This window comes from Coffea arabica, chromosome 8e (assembly GCF_036785885.1).
Source record: "Coffea arabica cultivar ET-39 chromosome 8e, Coffea Arabica ET-39 HiFi, whole genome shotgun sequence".
NCBI lineage: Eukaryota > Viridiplantae > Streptophyta > Magnoliopsida > Gentianales > Rubiaceae > Coffea > Coffea arabica.
This window is the reverse complement of record NC_092324.1, coordinates 24,422,373-24,443,287: the sequence shown is the minus strand read 5'-3', so window position 1 is coordinate 24,443,287 and position 20,915 is coordinate 24,422,373. Positions and strand designations below refer to the sequence as shown.

The window sequence follows — 20,915 nt, the reverse complement described above, 5'->3', positions numbered from 1 at the left end:
TGTATTTGTATTAGTTTGGATGCTCTGACTTATAATTTAAGTTGAATCTTTAGAGATTCCATTGTACATAGTATGGATTGATTAATCGAAGTTAAATTGCGCGTTTTAGTATGGTAAATGTGAATTTTGGCTTAGTAGTCCTGACGAGAGTTGGGCAGACAGTCCACTAACCTTTGGGGTACGCCCTAAGGGAAGGTGGGGCTGTCACACACTGGATTTCGATGTCTTCATACCAAATATAGATCTATCTCTTAGTTTCAAAATGGTATAAGAATCACCTCAATCCGATCATTGTATCTCAAGATATAGCCAAAATATGAAAATGTGTCAAAACTGTAAAACTTGCTTTTCTTTTGTTCTTGATTCCATTTCCTCTTTTGCACTTCATATCTTCTTTAAACTACTTCAAATCATCAATAATCATCCAATAATCTTCTCAATGCACTCCATTTGATGATTGAATTCTTAAACCTACAAAAACATGAAGTTTTCACCATAAAAATCCATAGAAATGCATTTTTACCGCTTAAACCATAAAATATATATTTTCACTAGAAACCTATTTAATTAGCTATAAAAGTAGTTAAAACACACCAAAACTAACTAATAAAGCACACTTAAAACACGTAAAATATCTACTTATCACTACATCTCTTTCCATTAATATAATTATAACCCTATATTCCGGAAATATCAGCAACAATAGCAGTTTTACTACATGTTCTAATGCACTTACTGCAGTTTTCATTTACTAAAGACAACTTTATCTTATTAGTATGTACTTCTAATTACTTGTAACTAGGCTTATCTCATGCTCAGTAACTTTTAGTGATGTTTAAGTATGCTGTTAATTAGCTGATTATTCAATGATATTTTTTTTGTATATGATTGGTGCTGATAACATAAACAGTTATGTTACCCCTATAAATAACTGTTCATATTACTAATAGAGAGTTTTAAAAGTGACGTGTATTCTTTATAAACTTTGCTGCAAGAACCTGGATATCTAGTCATTTAACTAGCTGTTAGTATCCATCGTTGTTTCATGTATTGTTGATAAATTTCATTCAATTACACTTACACCCCTTGAATTTTGCTAATTCTAAATAGCTTTTCATATTTTGTCATTTCTCTGTTAATACAACTTGGCAAGTAGCATGAAGAGCAAATCTGGTACAAATTTCTCAACTCACTCCTTAAAAAAAAATTTTAATGGTAACTTTTCTGGCATGGACTGAATCTGCAACACAAACCTTAAGTTCAAGGGTGGTAAGTGCTATTTTCTAAATTATAAGGGCGGTGAGTGATGGTGTCAGAAACCTCAGGGAGGTTTCTGCAATTATCCCTTTTTTATATTATTAATAAAATTTAAGGTTTGACGGTCCTTCCCGTACACGGTTTGCCAATTAAAGAAATAGATTGTTGCTCCAAATGAAAAACCTACAAGAATCTTCCTAAAACCATCTGTTACCCCCTATTTCCCCCTTCCATTCCCCCTCAATCGACTCAAGTCGTTATTACACAAACAAACAAGCAAGCACACAACTTAAATGGCTTCCAACGACCAAAACCATCCCAGAGCCACGCAAGTTTTTTCATCATTATCCACAAAAAAAAAAAAAGACACACACACACACAATCATTCGGCTACTTTCCTCCTTTGATGTAATTCATTATCCAAGCCACCTTCGAAAATGGAGCTGACCGTTTCCACAAACCATCCTAACAACAATTTCCTTTCTCCGAGGTGGAATTCCAATCCAATCCGACAAACAATCAACAAAAGTCTCCACTTTTCTCAGCCGATTCAGAAGAAGCTCCGCCGCCGGATATCAAATTTGGCGGCGGCGAATAACACAGGCTATAGAACTGGTAGTAATAGCAAAAGTGATAAAATCAACAATAATACTTTGGCAACAACAAGAACTTCGTCGGCGGAGACCGAGACGGTTGCAATGGCTGCCGGAAATGGAAAGCCTAGTAGTGCTGGTAACGGGAATACGGCCTTGGAGCAGCTTGATTTTGAGCGCGGCGTTTGCATTCCGTTTCGCAAGTACTCTCCCCAAACAGTACGAAGATTTACTTTGTATTGTTGATTTTTATTTGTTCCGGTTTTCTGGAAATTGGAGTGTACTTTTGATAACCATTTTCAATGCTTGGAATATGCGCAAATTCACACTATGTAGTTTTGTTTTTCTTTTAATTTGGTTTCATATCTTGTGGAAATTAATGAAAGAACGTACTACTTGATAATGGATAGCTCAGGATAACACCTTTTTCAATACCATCAAAGAGTATCATTGTCAGTAATTTTCTCTGTTTTGGTTTTCGTGGGTTTTTGTTTGATTTTTTTTTTACTGTAGTTTATTACCATCAGTCAACCGTTTTAAGATTAGTATTGGATTTCTAGCTTATTGCAAGTTTCTAGCGGTAAATATGGTGTGAATCATGCTTTTATAGTTGCCGGCTTCTTCTGTTTAATATACTGGTCGTATGTATTAATTTCGCCTATGATCCTGGTCTGCGATGTAATGGTTGTGTGGTCGTTCAGGTGAGGGATAAGGTATTGGAGTCAAGAGGCGCAATATTGTCACTCATTGGTCGCGGGGTGGAGATAGTATGGAAGTTAGGCCTTTATTGGTCTACATTAGTGTATGATTATTTCGTTGGTCGTGATGAAGAAGTGGTTCCATTTCGCGCCAGCCAGCTAAGAAATCTTCTCTGTGATCTCGGACCTTCTTTTATCAAAGCTGGACAGGTTTGTTGTGCTTTATTTTAATAGATGATTTACTTGCTTTCTTATGCCTGCAGAGTTCTTGGTGTATTCATCCTGCATGAGTCGGGGATTACTTGCTTAAACTGCTCATATAATCTGGTATTTCTTTTTCTCTAGATCAGCTGGTCAATATAAGCAGAAAATATGAATTGAGAAAAATGAGAGAATTCCTAGATATTATTGATCTCTTATTTGTCAAAGTTCAAAAATGTGAAAGTGAACTCATCTTGATAAGTAGTGGCAAAGGACTTTTTGAAGTCTGAGCTCATCTTGATCAAGTTTTGTATGTTCCTGATTTTTAGAAGGACGAAGTAGATGGAAACTAATGAAAGGCTGCACTTGGAGTGGATAATTGATGGTACTTTACTAAATGAAATGCTTATGTTGCTTTGGACTGTTGAATGTTGCGTCTTGTTTGTCACTATAGTTACCAGCAAGCTAAACATAATCTTCTATTGACATTTTGCTGGGGAACGTGAGAGATGTATTTATTTTTTCTCTCATCTTGTATGTTGTTGCTTGAAAGATAATCTTGGATGAAGTTAAAAGGAGTAGATTGTAACCACCACATGCATGGAGACATCAGGAGAGAAAAGAAAAGAAGGAATTTGCTTTAACTTTCTTTTCTGTGTTTGAGAGTTTTGAGGACGAAAAGAGAAAAGATTTAATTCTTTGTTTGATGGACAAAATGGCATTGCCAAAATTTTAACTTTACAAAACCAACCTCTCTTCATTTCTTCCACTTGTGGGAAGAAAAGGAAGGAAAGAAACAGAGAGCAGTTAGTGGGAAGAAATAGAGAGTAGTCACACTTTCTCCCCAATCTACTATTTTCTCTTCTTTTTTTCTCCAATTTAAACTCATTAATGAGAGAGTACTCAAATTTTTTCCCCAATCTTCTATTTCTCTCCCTTTCCTCCCGCCGAAATGAAGGGTTTAAGAAACCATCATTAGTTGTTAATTTCATTCATTGTTTTTGGGTACCAGCACACATCACATGACCCTTAGCCTGATTCAAAGGTTAAACTAGCCATACTCAATCTGTTTTTCTTTTTGACTGTTGCCAATGGTATAAATCTTGTAGTTAAATTTTTATTCAGGTGGCTTAGAATATATAAGACGGCTGGTGTTATGTTTTATTGTTTTCCCACTCTTTTGGCTTCAGATGAATGGATGAGAATAACACGTTAGATTTCAGGATTTGTCGTGTTTGGATTTTAACACGTTTTAAATTTGGCCTCAAAGAATACGGCATAAGCTATGTGATTGATGGATTTCTGACTGCTTTGAGTTTGAGACGCACTTGCATTGAATATTTGAGATTTTTGCTATTCAAGTTGTAACACTGAATTATTATTCTGGAATGAAATGCAACCTTCATTTATTTGTCCAATGTATTTTTAGTTGATATTCTTTGTTTATCTATATTCAAACAGGTCCTTGCAAACAGGCCTGATATAATTCGAGAAGATTACATGAATGAACTTTGCATTCTTCAAGATGATGTTCCTCCTTTTCCCGACCAGGTATGTGCTTTGTGATTTCTTCCCGTACTTGGTGAATTTGGAACAATCCTTTTTCTTTGAGCTGCATGTCATTGAAAATGATTTAGGTTGCTTTTAACATCATAGAAGAGGAATTAGGTCAACCTCTTGAAGCTGTTTTCAGCAAAATTTCATCAGAGACTATAGCAGCAGCTAGTTTGGGTCAGGTTTACCGAGCTACTTTGTGTGCCTCCGGAGAGGATGTTGCAATTAAGGTTCTCTGATATTCCTCCTGATTCTTGAAATTTATCTATGTTCTTACATCTTTCAGTTTCTCTTTTGGTTTACATTAGACATGCCAGCTTTTAGTTTTATCTGATAGCATGAAACTTGTTCCAACTCCATTTTGAGAGGCTGTGCTTGTAGGTTTTCTTATTACTTACTCTGACATATGATTTCTTATAAGACGGTAGCTGAGATTGATCCATTTTTTATTTTTGGTCATCCTCCCATTGGTGGTAGTGTTGAAGTTCTTAATCGTATTAACAGTTATTAGTCCAGAGTGTAAGATATGATCACATGCTGGAAAAGTTCAGAAGTTACCAATAGTGACCGTCATTGTATACTGATTGTGTATACATATGCTTGTTGATGTTTATTTCACACTTTATAATTGGATTTGGCAGTAGCTTGTTTAGATTTGATTGTTTTTCTCATTTTCTGATTTCTTAAAATTAGCTCATGTTCTACAATCCTCATGAATCAGTTTGTTGAATGTATCTTTTTGTTTATTCTTAAGTGGTTTTTATATGTCCTTTGCCAATTTAGCATGCCGTCTTTACCTTTTCTTATTGTCATGTATTTGTAGTACATGATGTCTTGCTTTCCCCACTTGATGCTTTACGGTTGACTTGTGCACCTTGTACTGATGTGATTGAAGATGAAATTGCCCAATACCTGCAGTTAGGACGGCAGTCTAATGGTATGTCATTACTGTTCTTGTAGGTGCAAAGACCTGAGATAGAGCCTATTATATATCGAGATCTTTTCCTTTTCCGGACCCTGGCATCATTCTTGAATGGCATCAGTTTACAAAAGCTGGGTTGCAATGCAGAGCTTATAGTTGATGAATTTGGCGAGAAGCTTCTGGAGGAGCTTGATTACACTTTGGTATTTTTGCAGAACTCTCTCGGCTTGACACCAAAAAATAAGAAGAATATGGCTTTTAGATAGAATAAAAGCATTGTATATTTGATGATTTTAGGCATTGGGAGGTTAATATTTTCTAGAGGTGTAAAATGGTTACAATCTTCTTCTACAACTTTTACCTCCCTCCACGATATTTAAGACATTGTCCACCACACTTTGCCCCCAGGAAAAACCAATAAAAAAAAAAGAACAAGAAAGATAAAACAAAGAAAAGAAGTGACGTGATGAAAGATTTGTGAGACTTGCAGACTTGGGATGTAACAAATTGCACTTGAAGTAGCAGTGTTTTTCATGTGAAACTAACGGTAGAAGCTAAAGTAAATTTTGCATAAATCGTTGCATTTTACTGTTCAAAGTTTTGTTTGCTTTTCAACTTGTCTTCCTGGTGTGGACTTCATAGTTTTTAGATTAGTCTTGTGTTTCAATTTCGCAACCATTACAAAACTAGTCTTATTTGTTTAGGTTGTCCATTAAGTTAGTGAATTAAGTTATCTATGGATACAGAGATGAATGAAATTTTCATTAAGCACCTTAACAAATAGACATGACATGCGAAATTCTTCTGACATATTTCATCCTTAGTTTTTTTTTTTATTTTAATCATTGCTCTTTTGATTTGGAGCTTAAAAAAGAGTACTTAATGAACAAAAAGAAGAACTGAATTGTTCTATCATATCTTTTGTTCTGGACTCTGTACAACATTTATACAAATGGAATTTGACTTTTGTCAATTCCATGAAATCTGTAATTTCCTAAAAATTAGGAGCTAATTTATTCTATCCTAAAATACATTAGGAGTAAATTATTCTATCCTAAAATACATTAGGAGTAAATTATTCTATCCTAAAATAGAGCAGAAATCATGGGATATAGCAGAAATCATGGGATATACATAGAAAAAGATTTTCTAGATTTTCAACACTCCCCCTCAAGATGGTGAATAGATATTTTCCATTCCCATCTTGCATGTAATGTCTTCAAAGTTGGAAGTTGGCATTCCCTTAGTTAAGACATCTGCCAATTGATTATTTGATGCTACATATGGAGTGCAAATCATGCCACTGTCCAGCTTTTCTTTAATAAAATGTCTATCAACTTCGATGTGCTTTGTGCGATCATGTTGCACTGGATTGTGTGCAATGTTGATGGCAGACTTGTTGTCGCAATAGAGTTTCATAGGTCCTTCCCACTTGATTTTAAGATCATCAAGTATTATTTTGAGCCATAGCAATTCACAAACTCCATGAGCCATAGCTCTAAACTCTGCTTCCGCACTTGATCTTGCAACAACCGATTGCTTCTTACTCCTCCATGTCACTAGGTTCCCACCAAGAAATGTACAATATCCTGAAGTTGATCTACGATCTACAACAGAACCTGCATAATCAGCATCAGTATATGCCTCTATGAGCAATCCTTCATTTTTCTTGAACAAAATTCCTCTACCCGGTGTCCCTTTGAGGTAGGATAGAATTCTATTGACAGCCTGCAAGTGTTTCTCTCTTGGATCATGCATAAATTGGCTTACTACACTTACAGCAAATGCTATGTCCGGCCTTGTATGGGACAAGTATATCAGTTTCCCAACCAACCGCTGATATCTTCCCTTATCTACTGTGCTATCCTCAATGCCTAAAAAATACTTCAGCCTCCCTAGTTCTTTAATTTCAAACTCCTTTGCTAAGCACTTTTTGAGTGTTTCTCTTTCAATTGGATCATTCCCGGTGATGATGATGTCATCTACATATACAAGTAGAGCTGTAACACCTTCTTTTGAATATTTTATGAACAAAGTATGATCTCCTTGACTTTGTTTGTATTGCATTGCTAGCATCACTTTAGTAAATCTTCCGAACCAAGCCCTTGGCGATTGTTTTAATCCATATAAAGCTTTCTTTAACCTGCACACTTTCTTTTCAAAAAACATTTCATTGAAACCCGGTGGGGGTTCCATGTACACCTCTTCTTCTAAATTCCCATGTAAGAATGCATTCTTAACATCAAATTGCTGTAAACACCAACCAAAGTTAGCGGCTAAAGACAAAAGAACACGCACAGTATTCATTTTTGCAACGGGTGCAAAGGTCTCTTGGTAATCTATCCCATATGTCTGTGTATATCCTTTTGCAACCAACCGAGCTTTATGCCTTTCTAATGAACCATCAGCTCTATATTTCAAAGTAAACACCCATTTACACCCCACTGTTTTCTTTCCTTTGGGCAGGTTTACAATTTCCCAAGTCTTATTTCTCTCTAGGGCATTCATTTCCTCTTTCATAGCATGTAACCAGTTCTTATTTCTAAGTGCCTCTTGTAGTGTTTGTGGGATTGAAATGGAGTTGATGGTGGTAAGGAAAGTTTTATGTAGTGGAGAGAGTCTATGGAAAGACACGAAATTTGAGATTGGATGCTTAGTGCATTCTCGTGTTCCTTTTCGAACAGCAATAGGCAGGTCTAAATCATTAAATTCACAAGGAGCAGAGTCAGATTGAACACACAAAGGAACAGAATTTTCAGTACCTGATTGTGGTTCAGATTCTTGGATTTGCACAGGTTCAGAAATATGAACTTTCTTCCTTGAGTAGACCTTGAGTGGTGTAGTTGGATTTAAACCAGATTTTCGCTCAGCTCCAAGATCAGGGTCAATTTCTTTACTGGCATGTTCAACTTCAAATTCAGGTTCAGGTTCACTGCTAGTATGTTCTCCTTTAGAATTTGGTGTATGGTCAGGCTTGAAAGACTTTAAGTTTAGTGTAGGACTTTGAAGATCAAGGAGAAATTCCTTATCTTCCCAAGAACTCTCCCCCTGGGGATGAGGATTGTTACTTTGAGAGTAAGGTTCATTTTCAACAAATGTGACATCCATGGAGGTAAAAAATTTTTTTGAAGGAGGATGATAACACTTATATCCTTTCTTTGTGTTTGAGTATCCCACAAAAATACATTTTAAAGCTCTTGGATCAAGTTTCCCTCTTTGGTGTGCATGAACATGTACGAAAGCAACACAACCAAACACTTTTGGTGACAATGTGCAAGAGACATTAAAATCAGGGTAAAAAACAGAAAGAGCAGCAATGGGACTTTGATTATTTAGTACTTTTGAAGGTACTCTATTTATCAAATGTGCAGCAGTTAAAACAGCCTCCCCCCAAAAAGTTTTTGGAACTTTATGTTGAAACAAAATTGCTCGAGTCACATTGAGTAAATGTCTATTTTTTCGTTCAGCAATCCCATTTTGTTGGGGTGTATCTACACAAGATGACTCATGTATTATACCCTCTTTTTGGAAAAAAGATGAGAGAATTTGATTAAAATAGTCTCTTGCATTATCAGATCTTACTCTTTTAATCAAACTTCCAAATTGTGTACAAATCATTTTATGAAACATTGGAAAAATACTGCTTACTTCTGATTTTTCTTTCATAAGAAATAACCAAGTAGTTCTAGTACAATCATCAATGAATGTGACAAACCATTTTGCTCCAGAAATACTAGAAATTCTACAAGGCCCCCAAATATCAGTATGTATCAAAGAGAAAGGTCTAGTAGATCTTGTATTACTCAATGGAAATGATAGTCTATGATGCTTAGCAATTTCACATGTATCACAATGAAAACTACTAACATCTTCATTCTTGAAAAGTGAAGGAAACATGCTTTTAAGTAGAATAAAAGATGGATGACCAAGACGGAAATGATGAAGCCAAATTTCAGATTTATTATTTGAGGAGCAGGTGAGGGATAACTGATTTTTGTTCTCCTTGTTGCCACTCATCTCCTCAAGGTAATAAAGCCCATCATTCACCTTAGCAAGTCCAATCGTCCTCCCCGTAACCAAATCCTGAAAAACACAGTGAGTAGAATAGAAAATTACTCTACAGTTCAGATCTTTGGTAATTTGATGGATGGATATGAGATTGGAGGACAATTTTGGGACATGCAACACATTATTTAGGGACAAAGAATTTGATAGATTTACTGTCCCTTGGCCTGCAACAGTTATAGGAGATCCATCCGCAACAATAATTTTTCTATTTCCAGGACATGGGTTGTATGTTCTAAATCTGATTGGGCTGTGAGTCATATGGTCAGTAGCTCCTGAGTCGATGACCCAAGAGCCTAGAGAAGACATGCTTGAGACACTTAAAGCATAAGAGTTAAGGTACTTACCTGATTGAGCCAATGAACACGTACTAGAGGACTTTTCAAGGGAATTTAGGAGGTTTCTTAGCTTTTCGATTTCTTCTTTCTTGAATTCTCCCATACCAGCCTGGTTGGATTTTTCTTGTGTTTGGTCTTCTCCAGCAGTTAAGTGGACTTTTCCCCCTTTGAATCCTCCTTTACGACTAAGGACTTGTTCCTTCCCATGGAGTTTGAAGCAATCATCTCGCGTATGGCGTGATTTTTTGCAGTACGTGCACCAAATTGTGTCTTTATTTGACTTTGTAGAAATCATTGCTGAGCCTTCTAATGTTTTAGGCTCTAACATGACTTCTCGCCTATTCTCTTCAGCTCGAATCAATGATATTGTCTCATTCAGAGATGATAATCTTTCCTTCCCCAATATCTGGATTCTGACCTGATCAAATTCCACATTCAGACCTGCAAGGAAGTCATAAACTCTATCCTTTTCGATAAAGTTTTTCAAGGTGGCTGCATCTTCACTACACACCATCTGAACACACCGATATTGGTCCAGTTCCTGCCATAGATTTTGCAGAAGGTTGGCATATTGAGTAACAGAAAGGTTGCCCTGTTTAGTGGATGAGATCTTTGTTTTGATCTCATAGATTAGGGCAGCATCTCCTGCCTTTGAATAGGTCTGTCGAATAGTAGTCCATATATCTTGAGCTGTTGGTAGGAACATGCAAGTATCACTTATTTCAGGTAACATGGAGTTCCACAGCCATGACATGACCATAGAATCCTCTTCATCCCAAGCAGCGAATTTAGGATCTCCCTTTTTCGGTCCAGTTCCAAGCAAGTGGCTGATTTTGCCCTTTCCTTTGAGAAATGTTTGAACAAATTGTGACCACTTCAAATAGTTTTTCCCGTTGAGCCTGTAGGCTGCCTGGATACTCTGCAAATCCCCTGTTTGTGGAATATTTGAGGTCTCTTCTGATTTGGTATTGGAGTGGATTTCTGATGTTTCAGTTTCAGACATGGTGGAGGTTTCAAAGAAAAATTGGCAATGAAGGCCTAATGAAAAAAAAATCAGCAATGAAGGCTGGAAATTGCACTTGGCAATAAAGACTTGAAAAGAGGAAAGCACTCAGCAATGAAGGCTGACAAGAAGAGGTCCCAAGAGCAAAAGCTCTGATACCATGAACAAAAAGAAGAACTGAATTGTTCTGTCATATCTTTTGTTCTGGACTCTGTACAACATTTATACAAATGGAATTTGACTTTTGTCAATTCCATGAAATCTGTAATTTCCTAAAAATTAGGAGCTAATTTATTCTATCCTAAAATACATTAGGAGTAAATTATTCTATCCTAAAATAGAGCAGAAATCATGGGATATAGCAGAAATCATGGGATATACATAGAAAAAGATATTCTAGATTTTCAACACTTAATCATATTCAACTCCATGTCAGATTTGATTTCTTTGGATTCTTTTCAAGTGGTTTTACTTTCTTCCTTCCAGGAGGCTCGCAATATTGAAGATTTCCTAGAAAACTTTAAAGATGATCCCACTGTTAAAATTCCCGGGGTTTACCGACAGCTTTCTGGTTCACATGTCTTGGTAATGGAATGGATTGATGGGATCCGATGCACTGATCCACAGGTTTGATTGCAAATCCTTTGCAGATGTATGTTATGTTACTGTTCTTTAGAGGCTTCTTAGATATATTCAATGTTATGCAGGCTATCAAGGAGGCGGGAATTGACATAGATGGATTCTTGACTGTTGGAGTAAGTGCTGCCTTGAGACAGTTGCTGGAGTTTGGTCTATTCCATGGTGATCCACACCCAGGAAATGTTTTTGCTTTGCGTGATGGACGTATAGCATATGTCGATTTTGGGAATGTTGCTGTGCTTAGTCAGGTAATATACATATATTCTTCTGCATCTGCTTGAAATAAGAAGATGATATATGTTCTCCTGATATCAAGTAAAATGAATTGTATCACGCCTCTTTCTTCCTTTTCCAAGCATGAAAAGCATGACTTGCTATATTCAGACCGTTTAATAGCAATATGTCATCTTCAATATTGATCAACTTTCTGGTGTCTCGTAGGAATCTGAGGTGGTCTACCATTATGAATTGGATGTGGTCTACAATTGTGAAATGGATGTGGCTCTTTTGTAAAGTTTTATGTCCTTCTGTATCATTTTGCACTGTGTCCCATTACCTTTTCTTCTCAGTTCTATATCAAGTTTTGATATGGAAAAGGAATAACTCATCTATATCATCTGATGCATCTAAGATCCTTGGAAATAGTTACAACATTTCTTCCAGTTTCTTTCTTATCTCTTCTTTTCCTGGCTGCCCTCCTCTTCCCTTATTCTCACATCTTATTGCTTTGTTAATAGCAATATGTCATCTTCAATATTGATCAACTTTCTGGTGTCTCGTAGGAATCTGAGGTGGTCTACCATTATGAATTGGATGTGGTCTACAATTGTGAAATGGATGTGGCTCTTTTGTAAAGTTTTATGTCCTTCTGTATCATTTTGCACTGTGTCCCATTACCTTTTCTTCTCAGTTCTATATCAAGTTTTGATATGGAAAAGGAATAACTCATCTATATCATCTGATGCATCTAAGATCCTTGGAAATAGTTACAACATTTCTTCCAGTTTCTTTCTTATCTCTTCTTTTCCTGGCTGCCCTCCTCTTCCCTTATTCTCACATCTTATTGCTTTGTTAAAAAGTCAAAATATTTTAATGTCCTTCTGTCTTTATATGTTGGAGTGTTTCTTTGACATAGATAAATGTTTTCAGTGAACTTCTCAGCCATTCCTCCAGTGTGCAATAATAGATGCCACTGGCTACAGTTTGCAATTTAAGCCAAGTAAATGATGTAACCAACAAATGATTAATGAAAGCAAATTGGTTTTTAGTGTTCATGAGTTTTGCACACTAAGCAGCCTACCTGGGAGCTCATAGAAGTTAAGGTTTCCTGGGTTTTTCTCTATAAAAGATTGGTAATTTTGCTTTTTTTTAAAGGCTTTTGACTTCAGGTATCTTGCTTTTTGTTTACAGTGTATAGAATCATTTTAGATATCTTTTGTGCAAATTGGATCAATATCAGAGGTAGAAAGTTATATTTATTTTAAGAGTCAATGGTCATCAGGGTAGCAAAGGTTTTGCTTGTTAAAAGGTTTACTCATCTCCCTCAAGGATAGGTTGAGTTTACCTTCAATATTCTGGATGCTCCATGCCCTAAGCATTTTTATGCATAATGCAGATCATCACTTAGAATCAGCCTCCACAATAAAGTCTGAATAATTAAGATGTGTACACTTTGTTTGAGCATGAGCCAACAGTAGCTGAGATGGCCACTTTCCAACTTTGAAATTTTGTATTTTCTGTGGCAACAAATTCTAGTTATTATCATGCAACCACGAGAACCACTTAGTACGCCACCAGCCCCACTGGTTATTGGTGGTTTCATGAGCACAGATCCTTATTGATTTGAAAGTGTTTGGATTTGGAGATTTTGAACTTACTGTGGACACCACATAAAGCCTTCAAGGAGTAACTCCTCCCAACTACTGAAATCGCATGGTTATTATGATTGGTTGTAGGAAAGAATTTAGATTGTGATGTCTCTTATGCTTAAGGTGTATTTTTGCGTCTTGAAGAGAAATCTTTTGCAGTTACATGGGGTTTCTGTGCACAAAAGGAATTTGATGCAAATGTGTTAGCTGTTGCCATAAAAGGAATGCTCAGGAAGTTTGACAAATCGGAGCTTATTTTCACACGTGCAAATGGCTCTTATGAATATTTTGTTCTCAGTAATGAGGTTTGCATCTGGGAGAGCTGTGATCTTAGACGGCTATAAGTCTTTGGCAAACCGATATTACTAGCTTTCTTGATATTCCTTCCAAATCTTCAGTCTTAGAAATGAAGTCCTTGAGCATTTTGAAATATCCATGACATGCAATTAATCTTGTGAGAACTATTGTAGCTTTCAATGGTCCTTTCCGACTGCCATATAATGGATGTTTCACTGAAATGATGTGGTGATCTTAACTGAAGATAATTACTGGAAAACCTATGTCTTGCATTATCACAAACAAATTACTTGGACTCTGACTTGGGGATAGCAGGAGCTTATGGCAGTCGGAAAGGACATTAAAAGCTGCAACCTGCATATTTGGAAATCAGCTTGAACTCACTGAAACTCAATATCAGTCAATATAATTAACTATTAAGTGGTTAAACATGCTATAACTTAGATATATTGTAATTTAATATATCTTTACACATTTTTGAAGATTTTTTTTTGGGGCTTGAAATTGTAATTTTAGGAGCTTCACCATACCTGCACCAGCATGACTTCCTAAATGATTTGAAATTACCATGTCAAACTAGCTGGTCCTTGCCTAGATTTTTTTTTTTTTTTTTGGGTTCTTCAGCGGTGCTGATCTACTATGTTGTGAGTGCACAGCATCCTAACTTGCTTGATTAACCAAATAATACCATTTATGCATATATTTCTTTAGTGGTTCTACATGACTCTTATCATTAAGGTTTCATTACATGTTCCTTCTGGATTTCATTTTGACCAAAGGACGGAAATTACAGTGGTGGATCTATTGTGGTACTTAGTCTAAGAAAGTTTATCATAGAACCACAGGCAGTACCGAATGGTGTCATTGACAATTTTTATACGTATCTTTCTACTGATAGAACATTTTAAGATAAAGCTCTTTTTCTGGAGCGTCCCGTTACTTGAGCTTTTACTGTCTTATTCCATTGGTTAAAGGAGAGTATGCTTGTATAAGCTTTCTCCTTGTGAGAAAAAAGAGCACTTTCGGGAAATATATTGAGTTTCATCTTACAATTCTGTGAAAAATATCTCTCCCTTACATGCTTCTTTATCATTCCTGTATTTCTTGAATGTACAGATCAATTCTAATGCTAACCTATTATCATGTGACACAACAGCAAATCCAGCTCAATTGAGTTTAATCGAGCTCAATCACGTTCAATTGAGTTAAGCTCAGTTTTTTGGTAAATTTCATAATTATCTTACCTATAAATGTGATTTCGCGATAAATAATTTAAAATTATATTATAAATGCACTACTTGATATGGTTCATGAGTATCCGAGCTTTGGTTTCACCTAATCATACTAGATGTGAATACCTTATGAAGTAGCTCGAGCTTGACTCAAACTCGGCATTGACCAAGTTTGAGTCAAGCCTTTGACTAAGCTACTCGCAAGCCCAAGTTGAGTAGCTTGGTTAATTTACACCCCTATTTGTGTCATGTACAATTGTTCTCTGTAGAACTTTCATTCGTTTCATTGTTACCATTAGCTGAGCCTAGGGAGCTTTTTTCAATGCGTTATCCTTTTACTTTTTTCCAGCAAAACAAACAGATTTTGATAGATGCTGTCGTACATGCTGTAAATGAGGATTATGCTGAGATGGCAAACGATTTTACCAGGCTCGGTTTTCTGGCTAGTGGAACTGATGTATCCCCAATCATTCCAGCTCTTGAAGCAATTTGGCAGAATTCACTTGAAAAAGGACTTGCTGACTTCAATTTCAGAAGTGTGACAGGTATATCTTGTCTTCTATTCTGTCATGCCTTTGCGAATTGTCTCTTTGGATGTGACAAACATGCAATGAAGTACTGTTACTTTTGATGTGTACATTTCCCTGATTTGCCCACGAGATACTGTGTCAGAGTTTCAAAGGGGATTACAGGAAAGGGGCTTAAATTTATTGTTTCGATAAGTTTTATTGTATGAGACCAAGGATTCACCCAATTGCATTGGGCTACTGCTGCAGGATTAAGGTTCCTTCATTTTGAAAGGGCAAGCTTAAGCATGCTTAACTCGTCCCTCATCTCTGCAGCAGCAGAAAATATTCTGCTAAACATCCTCTTGAATTGCATGCAGATCAACGTGGTTGACCTAAAGAAACATACTTCCCATAGAGTTCCAGGTCATGAGGTTTACTAGTTTCTGCTGTTAGTCTTGATTAAAATTTGTCATCTGATGGGCGAAGCAGATGCAAGATTCCTTTTCCTAATTTAGCCTGCAGCTGGCTAAATAACTGCAAAATTATTGGTCTACTGTACCTCAATTAACCTTTTTAAACTTTTCTATTTCAATGGAACCTGGAAAAGTAGCTATATGATTTGAAATTATACTCAAACTTAATGCAATAGCAAGAATCATGTAAAATATTTGGAAAGAGACAGTCCAACGGTGAGCGATATCAATGAGTCATCTTTCTTTTTAAATGTTTTAAGCATTCTGCTGTGGTGCTTTCTTTCCTGTTACACAAGTTTTTGAAAATGTGCTAACAAATTTCATACTAAAGAAGGTTTTGTTTCTGCAGGAAAATTTAATCAATTAGTTTATAATTATCCCATCAGAATTCCAGAGAGATTTTCCCTTGTTATCCGTTCTTTGTTGACACAAGAAGGCATCTGTTTGACACTGGAGCCAGATTTCAAATTTCTTGAGGTGAGGAATATTCCTTTTCATCTACCTATTTTTTCGTAATAGTTTATGCCCAATGTTCTTGCTTCCTGTGGTTTACCGAATGTTTAATTTAACTCTATCTGGTTTGGAAACCTACACTATATCTCCCTGTGGTTTCGACTAAATTGAAAATTGGACAAAAAGCATCCAATCTAACGGTTGTACGTGAAAAGTCAATATTGCCCCTGTATAAATGATTAAATCAGGAGAAATTTTCATCATTCTTGGACTCGCAAATTGAAGATGAGAGAGAGATAGAAAAAGAGTGGAAGCAAGAAAAACCCCTAAATTCGAAATTTCCAAATTCTTTCAAGAATCAGTGTAGAATTCTAGAAAAATAGGAAGTCGATCGCAAGGAAAATTCATCCTTGTGCTTGTACTGATATCTGAAATCCCTTAGCATTCCTCCGATTCAACGATTTTCACCTTAGCATTCCTTCTGCAATTTTAACCTTAGCATTCCTTAAACGATTTTCTAAGCTAACGATTCAATGATTTTCACTCGTAATCCCTTACTGTTTCAGCTTCGATCCGAGAGAGGAGAAGCATTTGGAGACTGATTTGGAGAATACGGGGATAAGGATTTGGAATCCTTCTTCTCTCTTTCTTCAGCTTTTAATCTCCATATAGGGGTACTTTCAGCAAGTGCAGGCATCATTTTCTCTTAAATATTATTTATTGCAAGTCTAGCTCTCACCAGAAGTGTGTAACCCTCATACTGTTAGATTGGATGCTTTCCATTCAATTTTCAATTCAGTCGAAATCACAGGGAGCTAGAGTTTAGGTTTCCAAACTAGAGGGAGTTAAATTGAACATTCGGCACACCACAAGGAGTTTTTTGGTATTCTACTTGAATAATTATGTCAAGTGGATGAGGAAGTATATTAGCTTAAAGATAGTCATGGCACGACATCCTTAATTTATTTTAAGTTGTATTACATCTGGTTGACAATGTTATTTGTGCTTATAATAAAATAATAACAAATGTTATTTATCAAGTATATTTATGTTAATAACTGTGCTCACTCTGTATCTCATGGTGGAGAAGAAGTTTGATTTTTGCAAAACATGAATAAAATTTGTACTTATTGACACTTCAGTAACTAATATAATGTGCTTTTTAAGCTTTTGTACATTTGGTGGTATATAATTGTACCAAATCTGTATGGTTGTATTGTTTTATGACACATAATTCAACATTTAAGCCATTTACTTCTGTATATTTATTGAAAATGGGAAGAGACGAATGGAGCAGATCAATGCTTTATTTCATCATACTAGATGTATTTCTCAGAACTTGTCAAACTAGTAATTGAGGATTGTGTTGTGCCAGGTTGCCTATCCATATGTGGCAAAGCGCCTCTTGACTGATCCTAACCCTGCTTTACGTGAACGCCTTATTCAGGTTTGGTTTAACCTTTTGCTGTATGTTACAGCCATCTTCTAATGCACATTATTATCTTTTCTTCTATTTGATTATTGAAAGACAAAAATCCCTTATATCCATCAATTGATGCATGACCTTATGGCTGTGGACTGATATCCCTGCTTAATTGTTCCCCATATCGTTCATGTTGTGAGCTGTTGAGACTGCATCCTGTGAAATTTAATTGCTAAGTTGCTTGATACAGATGTTACGAATTTATGTTTCACCAATTCTTGATGCTTTTCTATATCATGCGGTAACAATTACAGCTGGATGTATTATTTTGTGAAATTGCGCATCCCGCTTTGTGGTTTGTTTGTGGCTCTTCTTTATTATTAATTCTCCTTAGTGCTCTTTACTGGAAGAAGGGTTACTCTTTCGAGAATCATGAAGGGAAGGAAAGAAGAAAAGATTGCTTTGACTACTACCAATGGCGTATTTTGGACACCCCAGATAATACAGTTACTGTCTGGGAAAGAATGATCTGCAATATTTTCTCAAACACTCATTTTAGTCCTCAAATGAAACAGTTTAATCCTTATTTATGTATATACCACTTCATGTAATATCTTGTGACTTTTTTAACTTGACAAAACATACTTAATCATTGGCCTGCTAATTGTCATCCATTAATTCTCATGCCCTGCCACCTGCACCTAATTTGGGCCAATGCAAATCCCATTAAAGTTCATGTTTGTTCATATTTTTATAGCCACCAAGCTATCATGTCCATGAGTTCTCTTCACTTCAGCATCATAGAAACCTGTCAAGTAGTTCATCCACCTCTCCATCTGTCAATTCATCCTGCCACACCCATCTTAGCAATCTCTCTGAAGTCAAATATAAGAATTTTCTGGAATTCATTTAACCCTCTAATGTGTTTCTTGGAAGGCATGGTTTGATGTGTCAGATAGTGAAGTGTTTCAATGCTCTTGCCTACATGTGAGACAGTGTTAGTTACTTTGTTGGATCAGGAAGGTTGAAATGTTGTTTTAGGTCTGAAAGGGAAAACTTTGCATTCTGCTTTTGCTGCTGTATCTAAGTGTATATGATGCTTGTTCCCCAGGAATTGAAGTGAGGCACTGGGATTCTTGGATATATTGGGAAATGTTGTAACAACCTTGTGAAGTTTGAGTTAAGTAAGTTTGGATGGGAACTTTTATGGTAAAAACAAAAATAAGCTTCTCATTTAGAGGAAACCAGAGTTGGGTTCATTTGCTGGTAAATTAGCTTCTTAATGATGGTACTGGGTGATTTGCTGGGACTAATAGCTTTTCTTCTTGAGCAATGATGGGCCAAAATATAAGGGTTCGTACGATTTACCATACATAAATAGGAAATGCAGCAATTGCTGAAGAAAAAATAGATTAATGGTCGTAGTTTGTTCAATCTCAAAGTTGCATTGTGTTTCTTCTCCTGTCTCCTTGCAGGAAAACAGTGCCCTGGTTGGTTTCCTTTTGAATTTTGCTAGTACTAGTTTCTCTGTGTGAAATTTTTGAAGAGGCAGATCATTTGCTTTCTCTGTCTAGCTTACCAGTTGTCTTGTTCTTCTCACCAGTGTCCCTGGCATCATATGCTGGCTATGCTGACAGCTTCTTACTGATTTTTTTCAATTTTCTTTTTTGGGGAGAACAACTTTTATTCATTCACTTCATTTTCTGAGGAAGAATTTGTTCACCTGTTTAATATCAACTAAATTACTAGTTATGTACTGACTGTGACGATCCAAATTGTCACCCTGCAAATGCAAATGGAACAAGTGGCAGCAGAAAAACAGAAGTAAATATTGGCTGTGCTAGATTGAGTACATCATGTGAACTTATGACAATATGGGAAAGTTGCTATAGGTGGTGTTGTAGTTTTATGTGTTGCAATTATTGAATACATATTTTGAAAAATTCTCCCCTAGCATGGGTTGTTACCTTTCAGTGCCTGTTTTATCTTTGTTTTATTGCATTAGAAGTGATTAAAGTAATTTAAGTGGTGGCTCCAATGAAATATGTTGCTTGCAAAACATTGCTTATGGTTTGTGTATGTTTTGATTCTTTTGTTACATCCAATGCTGAGGTTGTATGGTGATTGATTATAGAATTCTGATGGACTGTAAAATAAATAATTTTCAAGCTTTCTTTTAAGTCTGCCCTTCCCCTCATATGTTAGGTCTTGTTTAAAGACGGTGTTTTCCAGTGGAAGCGTCTTGAGAATCTAATTGTTCTAGCAAAGGAGAATGTGGCAAAGATGAGCAGCAACCCAGCACTGCGAGGAGAGAGCAGGTTTATACCATTTTTTAGCTAAAGTGCCATTTGGTCTGTTTCTTCTCTTTAGTGCTGTAAATTAACAAGTAACAGTTATCCTAAAATACTCCGTGTTTTGACATCTGTTTTCTCAGGCAAAGGTCCAAACAGTGGCGCATTGAAAGAAAGTTGGACCTTACAGACACAATAAAGGATGGAGCTAGACTTTTTCTCCTCGATGCGGGTATACGTAGACAGCTACTCCTTGCCCTAACTGAAGATTCCAAGCTTCACATTCAGGAGGTTTGTATTGGTTTTAGCATCAATGGATATCAATTTCTTCAGTTTTGTGATATTGCTTTAGTTTGACAATCATTCTTCGTTTGTAGCTTATTGATGTGTACAGATTGCTCGAGGACCAAATAGATATACCGTCTGTAGCTCTAGAAGTCGCACAAGGTAAATTTTCTTGACCTAAAATGGTTTGTGAATTTGGGTTTTGGATTCTGATGACGGAGGACTTCATCTTTTCTTAGAATCCTTCTTGAACTTGTTTCCTTGAATTTTGAACTCTTGCAGACTTACCATCTGTTGCTAGGGATGTTATGCTGTCCTGGAGTGCCTCTGTCTTGTCTGATAGGTAGTTTAGGCTACTAGCTTCCGTCTACCACAGTATATACCTATTCCCACTGAATGAAGTTAGGGCTTGGACTCCATAATTCGTAAGACGCCTTCTGTACGCTGTAAATATCCCCTTTTATGAGTTATGAGGACGTCCTATCTGCTCAGTGATTCTTAATGCCGCAAGAGTACCAATTAGTGCTCAACAGATGTTACAAAAGTCATATAGTGATAATAGATTTTGTGCAAGACATCAAGGTAGTTGGTAAATTATCTTGCACTGTCATCGCAAATACCTAAGTTCTTGCAATACTTTTAACAAAAAGTACCTTCATCAATATGTTACAATGATGAATTGTTGACTGGCCTATGCTTGTCATTAAAATTACACTCTAGGCCATTCTTTTCTTTACTTTTTTCTTTCCCCTCTTCTCAAATTTATCGCAATATCCCTCGACATTAAATAGGTGGAAAATGAGTGCTTTCAAAT

General features: G+C 36.3%; 1 protein-coding gene and 2 long non-coding RNA genes across 9 annotated transcripts; 2 read left to right on the top strand and 1 right to left on the bottom strand.

The window, feature by feature from the left end:
- Positions 1–1,470: 1,470 nt before the first annotated feature.
- On the top strand, positions 1,471–20,793 carry LOC113703583 (protein ACTIVITY OF BC1 COMPLEX KINASE 1, chloroplastic). 7 transcript variants are annotated; one of them, XM_072062030.1, is made up of 15 exons: positions 1,918–2,053; positions 2,552–2,758; positions 3,079–3,134; positions 4,211–4,300; positions 4,387–4,533; positions 5,264–5,428; positions 11,118–11,258; positions 11,339–11,518; positions 15,017–15,212; positions 15,999–16,126; positions 17,478–17,549; positions 19,731–19,843; positions 19,960–20,107; positions 20,194–20,263; positions 20,384–20,793. In XM_072062030.1, the coding sequence occupies exons 3-15, from the start codon at positions 3,132–3,134 to the stop codon at positions 20,446–20,448; spliced, it is 1,518 nt and encodes a 505-aa protein (XP_071918131.1). In that variant the 5' UTR covers positions 1,918–2,053; positions 2,552–2,758; positions 3,079–3,131; the 3' UTR covers positions 20,449–20,793. The 7 variants fall into 7 exon arrangements, with proteins under 7 accessions (XP_071918130.1, XP_027080787.1, XP_071918129.1 ...); XM_027224986.2 differs by lacking the exon at positions 3,079–3,134 and having other exon boundaries at positions 1,474–2,069; XM_027224990.2 differs by lacking the exon at positions 3,079–3,134 and having other exon boundaries at positions 1,477–2,053.
- Positions 8,182–9,772, bottom strand: LOC113703584 (uncharacterized). The gene is made up of 2 exons (XR_011820108.1): positions 9,638–9,772; positions 8,182–9,308 (listed from the first exon to the last, which is right to left on the bottom strand). It is a non-coding gene; the product is annotated as an uncharacterized lncRNA (long non-coding RNA).
- Positions 9,747–11,032, top strand: LOC140013045 (uncharacterized). Its single transcript, XR_011820109.1, has 2 exons — positions 9,747–9,878; positions 9,980–11,032. It is a non-coding gene; the product is annotated as an uncharacterized lncRNA (long non-coding RNA).
- Positions 20,794–20,915: the final 122 nt, after the last annotated feature.

Bases quoted from the DNA above. Each gene is read 5' to 3' on its own strand.
- LOC113703583 (XM_027224986.2), top strand. From the start codon at position 1,695: ATGGAGCTGACCGTTTCCACAAACCATCCTAACAACAATTTCCTTTCT. The intron at 2,759-4,210 runs GTTTGTTGTGCT...ATATTCAAACAG, and splicing joins CTTTTATCAAAGCTGGACAG to GTCCTTGCAAACAGGCCTGA. The intron at 20,264-20,383 runs GTAAATTTTCTT...GAACTCTTGCAG, and splicing joins AGCTCTAGAAGTCGCACAAG to ACTTACCATCTGTTGCTAGG.